This window comes from Falco cherrug, chromosome 6 (genome assembly GCF_023634085.1).
Source record: "Falco cherrug isolate bFalChe1 chromosome 6, bFalChe1.pri, whole genome shotgun sequence".
In the NCBI taxonomy this organism is placed as follows: Eukaryota; Metazoa; Chordata; class Aves; order Falconiformes; family Falconidae; genus Falco; species Falco cherrug.
The window spans coordinates 38,425,762-38,435,350 of record NC_073702.1 but is presented as its reverse complement, the minus strand read 5'-3'; the positions used below and the strand labels follow the sequence as shown (position 1 = coordinate 38,435,350).

Sequence of the window (9,589 nt, the reverse complement as noted above, 5' to 3'; positions counted from 1 at the left end):
TGGTTTCTTTCAATACTGCTTCAGCACTGTCCAGCTCAGCGCAGAGCTAATCAGCACTGTGGTCACTGCTAGTATCTGACTATCCGTAGCATTTCCATTGCTCCTGCCACTACAGTAATACATCATAGTGACTTGTGATTCCTGAGACATGACATCTAAACTTTATTAGCTTGCTCCAGTTCTGCTCAGTTTGAGAGATTTGTTTGTATCCAGGCTGGAGTCTAGCTATGGTTTAGAAATGCTGACTAGCTGCAGTTAAAATAGAAATAAATTCACAGCTGATTATATACACCACGTGGGTCCAGCACAGTGATAATTTTACTCCTGGTGCTCCTCAGCATTTGAAAACCCTGGCATGCCAGCAATACTAAATCAACAACTTTCAGTAGCCAGTTTTCCCAGAGCAATGGCCTCTTTTGCCCTGGAAAAACAATTTTATCTATGTAGCCTGTAATAGCAAGATGGTCATCTATGAACACCCTGTACCTAAAAGCGTCCTTCTTAATCCTGAATACAGCCAGTTTCTCATCCTGTGTCTTGAACAATTCCCCCGCTTCACCAATATCCAGGCAGAGCCAAGCATCTAAATCAGCACACCACTCCACAAATGTCATCTCTAAAAGAGCACGCAGCTATCTGTCTGGGTTGTGGACTATCGCATCACAAATTTCACATGGTTTCTTGATCTTTGCAGACACTGCCAGAACATCAAGTTATCTGGTAGCACTCTCTTTCTGGATATAGAAAAAAAATCCAGCATGATTTTTCCCCCCCCTTTTATGTAAGATGAACTATGTTTGTTTGTTTTTTCCTTGTTCTCTCTACACTTCCAAAAGGAAGTAAACTTTAGGATGATATTACAAGAAGTTGAGGTTTTGTTCCCCCCCATCCAAGTTCTCCAAGAGCTCTCAGATGGGTGTTCAACACCTCCCAGAGTCTGGGACCCAAGTAATAGGATCTCTTCCGTCCTTGGAACTGTAAAGCTCTAATATGGCACAATTACAGATGTAGGGCAAAAGTGTAACTGACCTTCGCCTGTAAAACCAGAACTGCTGGTACTTATACAGGAGCTATACTGCTGGATAAAAACAATAATTTAATTGCTTAATGTAGACAAGGCCCCTGAGGAATCTCCTTCTTCAAATAACCTAGCCAATCAAAACTTCATCAGCAAAACCCACTCATCTGAACTCCCTCAGCAAAGACGAACTTGAAATACTGCCAGGTACACTAAAGGTACACTGAAAAGAAACAGTACTTGTTAACCATCTGAAGAAACCAAAAAAGACATGCACTCGGACAACCAAGTTGAAGTACGGGTTGTTCGAGGACTAAGTTCCAGAGGATGTCTGTTGCAAAACAAATACAGCCGCTGAAGTATCAGGATGCACTACTTCACAGGTTGTAAAGGAGCCCAAGCCCCAGAGCTGTCCTGGATCCCAGAGCCTATACAATGGTCGATGCCTCTTACAGGCAACCGACACATTTGGTGAGAAACCACACGTAAAACCTATTAGAACACATCCGATGCTTTAACTCCATCTCAGGTTCATCTAAAGGTGCGGAAATTTCTGTCAATACAGTCTTTTTAGTCAATTCCTTTCAAGCAGCCCTCCAAAACCACTCCACAAACGTTATGGAGCACGGCCGCGCCCGGGGAAGCGGCGGCGCGTTACGCCCCGGCTGGGCAGGCGAGACCGAGGCCCAGCGCGGCGGGGTGAGGGGCCGCCGGCCGCGGGTGGCACCGCTCCGCTCCGCAGCGGCCGTGACCTGCCCCCCGCCGGCCGTGCGCCTGACCCCTGCCCGCGGGAGGGACGGCTGGGAAGCGGGGAGGCTCCCGCCGCCCGCCACGACGCGGAGAGGCCACGGCGGGGCCGCCACAGCCGCCGCCCGCAGGGTCTTTGTTCCCGCGGCCGCGGCTGCCCGGGCCTTTTGTTGCTGCGAGCGCCCGGCCGCGGGCCCCGGCGCGGCAGGCAGCGATCCCGGGGCCGCTCCCGCGGCCGCCGAGAGGCCTCCTGCCGGCAGCCCCTCCCCGTGCCTGTCCCCCACCGCGCCAACGGCCGCCGCCTGTCCCCGGCCGCCGCCCCTCCCCCAGCCCGTTCACCGCGCGGAGGCACCCGCCGCACCTGGCCGCGCCCCGCCCCGCCCCGGCCCCGGTCCTGGCCCCGCGCCGGGGGCAGCGGGGGGGGGGAGGGGGGGAGGGGGCGCCCTCCTGAGGCGCGCGGCCGACGGCGGCGGGAGGTGACGGGCGGCGGGAGCGCGCGCACGCGCGCGCACGCCCCGGGAGGAGGAGGGGGAGAGGAGAAGGAGGGCGGGCGGGCGGACGGGGGCGCGCACGGGACGGTGTGTGAGGGAGCGAGCGAGGGGAGGGCGATACCGGGGCGGAGAAAGGCGGCAGCGGCGGCTTCGCTCGGCTCAGGGCAGGCGAGCGGGGACAGACGCTGCCGAGCCGGGGGACACAGCGGCCGCTGCCGCCGGCTCGGGGCATCCTTCCTGCTGCTCCCCGCCCCCTCCCCTCCCCGCCCTTCCCCCTTTCTCTTTCTCTCCTTCCCCGCTGTCCTCCGGGGCCGATCGCTATCGGCGGCGCGATCCCGGGGCGTTTCCGCGGCGCCCGTGCCGGCAGCGGCCGAGGGGAGAGCCGGCCCCTCCCCTCGCCGGCCGGGACCGAGAGACCCCCAGCTCCGTCCCCGCCTCCGCCCCTTGCCGGGGCTCGGCGGACAGGGCCCGGCCCCAGCTTGGCTCCCCGGCGGCGGGCTCGGCGAGGATGTCGGGCGGCGGCGGCAGCCGGGAGGAGGAGCGGCGCAAACTCGCCGACATCATCAACCACTGGAACGCGAACCGGCTGGACCTGTTCGAGATCAGCGACCCCACCGAGGTGAGCGACCCCGCCGCGGCCCCCCCCGGCCGGCCGGCCCGCCCCGCCACCCTCTCCGGGCCGCCCGGGAGGTGAGACACGGCGCCCGGGCCAGGCCGCACCCGCCTCCGGCCCGCGGTCAGCCTGGCCCCCCGCGCCGCCTGCCCCCCGCCGCGGCCGGGGGTCGGGCACAGGCCTCCCCCCGCTCTCCGTTAACGTGCGGCCCGCCCCGGCCGGGCAGGAGGCTCCGCTCCCAGGCGGGGACGGTCGGGGGGCGAGCGCCGGGCCCCTGGCCGTGCCCGGAGCGGCGCGGGCGCAGGCAGGTTGCAGCGGCCGGGGAGAGAAAGGGAGCGCAGGGCCGGAGCCCGCCCCGCCGCCCTCCCCTCCCGCTGGCACATGCCGGCCCGACCCTGCGGGACAGGCGGCTCCGGGGCAGGAAACCCTCGGGGCGCTGGAGGTGGCGAAAGGGGGCGGGCAAGGGCGGTAATGCAGGAGCTGCCCCCCTCCTCCCGACCCCCAGGCGGGTTACCTCGGTGGGCTTTTTTTTGTCTGCCTGCGACTTAAGCAGAGCCGAAAGGCGGCTGGTGGCAGAGGAGGGCTGAGCAGTCTGGTGGTGGTGGTGGGCTTTAGTTGTTGCTGCTTTTTTTTGTTTCTTTAAATACTCGGCTTTGTGCAGAAGGCGCCTCTTGGGAAGCAACCTGCTCTACTCCAGCGGCTGTCCGGGCCGCTGGTGCAATCCCCGGGGTGGCTCTCCCAGGGCGTGACGGACGGAGCGCTTCGGCTCCCCGTCTCCGAAGGCTGCCAGCCCTCTGTGTAAAGTAAATATCGGGAGCAGGTTCGTAGTCCCGAGTTCACGTGTTGTACTGGAAAAACACAGTGGGTAATTTCTTCCTAATGAAATGGGTGTTTCTGATGGCTGAGGGAGGCTGGCTTTTGCTCTTTTTATAAAAAGCAATGGCCAAACCACACCCTACCGCTACCCCTTGTCATGTTCCCTTTGGCTGGTTCGTGCTGTGGGTCTGGTTTGAAAGCGGCGGCGGGGGAGGGCTGGGGAGGCAGGTTACAGCCCTGTTTGTGTGTGACAGCGCTCCCTGCTCGGAGGGTGGAGGCTGGTCATGTGCGTGTTCCCGGGGAAAAGGAGGAAATTCACACTTGCTCTTGGCCTGGCCCTGGTCCTGGTTGTTTATTAACACAAGCCTCTCAGAAATCACGTTGGCTTGGGCTTTGGAGCTTGCTCCCGCTTCTGCGCCCAGGTGCTGGCTGCTGGTGTAGCCACGAAAAAGTCTTGAAAGCGATTGTAAGGTTGTTAAGGCTCTGAGAGCTCGAAAAGAATCGCTTCGGGTGTTTTCAGTTCTGCTCATTGCAAGCTATTTCTTGAATGCCGAGATGAGAGTTTTCTGTGACTATTTCCTACATCTGGCAATATTTATCATGATTAAAGCTCCTTGCTTATATTGCATAGGTTTTAACAGTATCACTGTTGGCTGACAGTCGCTTGTTCAAAAAAGTGGGCTGATGCTAGTGTGAAGGAGCCTTCGTGATTGCATCTGAGAACATAGCACAGTCTTTCTGGAACTGCAGGTTGACTGCTAACTGTGGCTTATTTTTTGTCTGATTAATACCTTTGTCCATTCCCAACACGTTCTGACTCCAACCTATTTTCTTTGTGTTTATGTCAAATTGTGCTTCTGTAGTTTGGTTAGTAAGTAGTTTAAGAAATCCTAGCATTTTTTAGGTCAGCTGTACATGTTTATTATAATTAAATAGACTTTGCACAAAAAGCTACCAGCTTCATTATAGTTATTATGAAAAGAAATAGAATTTTACTTGCAGTAGTTCCACACCTCTGCAGTTAAGCCTCTGAACCTGTATAGGAGGATACTTACTGCTGTCAATGATGTTTATTTCAGTTGAACTACTGATAGTAAAAATTAAGTGCATGCATATCTGTTTAAATGTCTGAGCTTTTTAGACTCCTGGTTCTAAAAATGTTTAATAAGACTGCAGGTGCATTTACAACAAACTGGCAGTAGGTAACAGTTTTATTGAGAAACTATATTTTCCTTCTGGGTAATTACAAATACAAATGTTTGCGTTTTTTTCACTATTAACCCTGAGCTGACCCAAAATTGGCAATATTTTCAACCCAGTTGGTGGTGCGATTCACATGTGTACTATTTATCAGCTTAAATGAAAGCCCTTTTACTAAACTGCTTGGGAGCTGACAATCCTCTGTTGTTTTCCCTGCTTTTCCAGTCTCAGCTTGACCGTAAGGCATGTCTTGCTTATTGTAGGGGCTGCAGCATGCATGGCATCTGTGAAGATGCAGTAACCTGGATATGACTTTTGGTTGGGTATATCTGAGCTGGGTCACGTGGATCATTTTAAACTGTTCAGACATGGTCATTGGCCTGCGATGTTAACTTTGCAACTGGCACGTGCCTGTACTGCAAACTGTCGCCCGGGAGCTTCTGGCTGTATATATCATGTTTAGAATATCGAGACTTGATGCCTTATAGTGATTCTCCAGGCATTTCTTCAGTGTAAACAATCTGGTTTAAGTGACTTGTCTGTTAGGTTTCCTGTATAGCAAGAGTAGGATTTTCCAGAGGAGCTAATCACTTCCTTAATAATAGGGTTTCAGGGAGATCCTTCAGAAAAGGAAAGGAAAAGTGAAATCTAATGTAAATTGACTATAGAGTTCTGACCGTATAGCTTAAGCAGTGACAGTGAAAGGTACTCACATGTAACCTACTGATGTACCTTGGTGTTAGTTTCAAAAGTGTAATCCTTTAGTGAGGCGTGGCTGCTCTAAATCTATTGGGTCCTCATCACTTGAATCTCCATTCAGTGGTGGAGACTTGGTTTTGAATGTATAGAGTAGTATTTTGAAAGTAATTTAAATGTGTGGGTTTTTTTCAGAGAAGTGCTTCATGAAATGAATCAGTTTGAATTCCTGTTAATATTTTATTGTGTAGATACATCCTAAGGGATTAGAGATCCATTTGTCTACTTGCTGCTTTTGAGAGTTATGCACAAATTATTTTTTAAAGCCTGTAAGATTTTGAAAAGCAAGGGCCTTGGGTAGGATATATTGTTGAGTTCTGTTAGTAACTTTTTCTTAACTTGTGTGTTAGGAAGTTACTCAGGTCATTCAGTGCTACATTTGCCCAGCAAAATGGGGATAAAGGGAACTTTCTGTTCTATGCTTGAAGTTGAGTATTCCTCCATCTGTATCCCATGTGAAGGAAGACTTCTTAGGAGTGAGGTTTTCGTATCTTCACATGCTTTCACTGAAATTACTTGTGGATTGAGAGCAAGGTGGTAGTTTTAACTTCATTAGGTATTTACCTATTCTAACACTAGTTGCTGTTCTGAGAAATCTGTTAATGATTTGCATTATATTAATTCTGATTTTTTTTTTATTATTCAAAAAGTAGCTGGGAGAAGCTCTGTGGCTTCAGAAGCTTATAAATGAACAAAACTAAAACCTCTGTTCTTAAAGTTCTAGCAGCCAATATTATGTATTCTCAAATGTTGTCAGGAATGATGCTAGGTACAAAGCTTTCCTAAATAAGTATGTAATACTGATATTAATTCAAACTTGATTAAGCTTTACTGTCACTACTTTAAATGATGAGGTAGCTACTCGCTCCTGCAAGTCTAAGAAAGATATAGCAGGTTTTGGGGAAATGTGAAGTGAATCATGCTTTTGTTTGTAGATAGATCAACACTCAGAGTCAAAATGAAACAGTGTATTAACACTTTGCCTTAAATCTGCTTCCCCTTTCTGTTCATTGTATTAAACAAATGTGTGGATGTTTTTACTATTTGGCTTGCCTGTGTTTTTTTTCTACACCCCACCTGGCCCCAAGGATAGAAGCACAGTAAAAAGACCCAGATCTTTTGCAGTAGGAAATAAGTTGATGTTTTGATCTTGATTGACATCTTGGGTGATTATAGTACCGAAAGTTTACAAAAAGGAGTAAGTTTGAAGTAATGATTGGGTAACAAGTGCACAGTTATTCAGAGTCTTGTAGATAAAACCTTATTTTGCATTTATACACTTTTTTTTTCTTCAATTAAAGTGCTTACTGGAATTAAGTGACTGAGTATATAAAATAACTGCATATGGATATTTTGGGGGAGAGCAAGGAAAACAAAGGCACTGTAGACTAGTCTGTTTATTGACTAGAATAAATCCTCCTGAAAGCATTTAAGGCTTGGTTTAAGATGCCATTTGTGAACTAGACAATTATTGTTGAACTTGATGACAAAATAAGGTTTTATCTTTAGCGTATGCTTGGAGAACTGTATATGAGAGGAAGAACACTGGTTTTTCTGAACATGGTTTGTGGATAAGGAATGTAAATTGCATTTAATTTTTTGAGATGGACACTTTAGAACAGGTGGGTTTTCTTTGGTAATTTCCCATGGGTTCAGGGATTGTTGTTGGAAACACTGATCTGTTGTAGTTTTGCTTTCCGATGGAGAAAGCTGTTCTAAACTGACCTCATACTTGCATATTAGCAAAAGTAGAAAGGTCTAATCAAAAAGCTTAGAGAAGTAAAATGCTTTGTGTTGAGAGTTGACTCCTAATGAAGTATTTTTAAATGGTCATAATTAAAAAAAAAAAAAAAGTAGTATTTGGAAGGTCTTTATGGCTATTTGATGATTTTATTTTTTTTTATCTGAAGTAACTTGTGTAACACTTAGCAACAAGATATTACAATAAACTCTTCAGAATGAGGTGGAGTTTTTTTGTTCGGAGTGTTCTTGGTTTTGTTGGGTTTTTTACATTGGCTTCCCCCTTGTTTTCATGTTACATACATTTGGTCCAGTCAGCATGTTTTAAATTCTTTTATTTGGCTTTGAATACAAATAGGCAATCTATTCACAGAAAATCATGCACAGTACATTGGATGACAGTATATTTTAGGGTTGATGCAATTTTTGTCTTTGTTCTTTGGGTTCAGATCTGATTGTGGTTCACTAAGTGGTGTTATATAGGTTCGTGGTCTTTTCGAAGTAGTTATGCAAGCTTGTTGTTTAAATCTAGTTAAAGCAATAAAAATTTGGAATCTTTTCGGTTTTAACCCCCTGCAGATTCCTGTATGCATGGCTGCTCACCTGTAGACTTCGAAAAATCTGGCTCTGAGACTTTTAAAAGGACTCGTGTTTTAACACTGGGATTACCAGTGATTGTGCCTATCACATTGTGCATGATACTGGTAGTAGAAGTGCAAGCAGGAGGTAGGGAAACTTAATGTAAATGGTAGAAATGCTTGTGCCTTCTCCACACGTTGAATTCCACAGCTTCAGTAGTTTTAACTGGTGCAGCTCTGCAGACTGTATTGATCTTGATAACTGGTAATATATTTGAAAATACTGTCGTTTTAAGTTTTCCAAACCTATGATATGGAAAATAAGTTCTTTTTGCAACAAATATTTAAGCTAGTACCCAGTCTGGAAAGGTGGCTTGGAATCTTAAGGACTGGTGCCTGTGCTTCTTAGTGAGCAGACTATTCAGTAATGACTACCACTAAACAGACACAGTTGAAGAGGAGGTAAAAACACTGCAGCATTAAGTAGAGGTGAGCAATTTCTAATGGCAGCTTACTAAGTCTGAGTTCCAGTTCTGCATTGAAATGGCTGGAGAAAAGAAGTCGGGAAGGGAGAAGTCTCCTCATTAGCATCAAAAGGACCAGTTTTCTTTTAACTGCATAAAAGTGAATAATCTGTCTTTACAAATGAAATGTAATCATTACTATCTAAAGTACGATAAGTTGTTTGAATTAAGATCTTGACTGCAAACTACAGAAAACATAATGTAATGAAAATATTTCTAGGAAGAAGCTTGATGCTGTGCTTTTAATATTCTTTGTTAATTCTAAGTTATTTCTTTAGTTAGTGGCTAATTAGGTCCATACAGTTCAGTCATACTGGCTTTAAGAATTCCCTCCTGATGTGTGAATCTGTTCCCTGGCTAAAATGCTATTGACAAACAGCATTTTTCAGTTGAAAAAACCCCTAGTCTTCTGGATATGGTAGGGATTTACTTTGTTTGCACAAGTGTGTGTGTGTGTGGGGCGGGGTCTGACAAAACTTTTCCTTTCAGAAAGGTTAAAATAAAATGAATGGAACGTAATTTTTGTGGAAAACCTTGCTTTATAATTCATAAAATCTTGCTTTTGACCATACATGCTTTTATCATCTAAACAGGGTAAGGAAAACTAAAACTTAGCTGGAAGTTGTTAAAAAAGTTGAAGTGAACTGGTGTTTGTGGTAAGGATGTAGATCGTAAGAAACCACTCGGAATTTATCTTTCTGTCAGTGTTTGTTTGAAAAGTTGCTTTGTTACAAATGAAGGATAATAGGTAGTGGCTATGCAAAATTCAGTGTGTTACATAAAGAATAACTTCTGGTTTTGACCAGTGGTTCTGATGAAGGTGAAATTGAAAATCATGGTGTGAAGTAATAAACTTAGTGTTATGATAAACCCAAGTAAAGTCAAATTTAGCAGATATTCCAGGTTTTGCTCTGTCTTTTCAAAATGAACTTCTCGCTAATGGAGGCCTCTTCTGAAGTGTATTTGAGTAAAGCCCTACTTTGGTAATTCTTGATTTTTTTGAGAGGTTTTTGGCTAGGAAAAATATTTACCTATAAAACATATATTGAGTGCTCATTTCAGTGAATAGAGATGTATGGGATTTTGCTTTTAGCTTCTGAAAAGGC

At 46.9% G+C, this 9,589-nt stretch overlaps 1 protein-coding gene across 29 annotated transcripts in view; it reads left to right on the top strand.

The window, feature by feature from the left end:
- The first annotated feature begins 2,329 nt into the window (after positions 1-2,329).
- Positions 2,330-9,589, top strand: part of AFDN (afadin, adherens junction formation factor) — a 131,727-nt gene continuing 124,467 nt past the window's right edge. For 16 of the 29 annotated variants that reach the window (XM_055713162.1, XM_055713152.1, XM_055713150.1 and 13 more), the window contains exon 1: positions 2,332-2,875. In XM_055713162.1, the coding sequence (XP_055569137.1) occupies positions 2,765-2,875 (111 nt within the window). In that variant the 5' untranslated portion in view covers positions 2,332-2,764. Of the gene's footprint in view, positions 2,876-9,589 lie in introns of all 29 variants that reach the window. The other 13 variants (XM_055713141.1, XM_055713135.1, XM_055713142.1 and 10 more) reach the window with 3 other exon arrangements.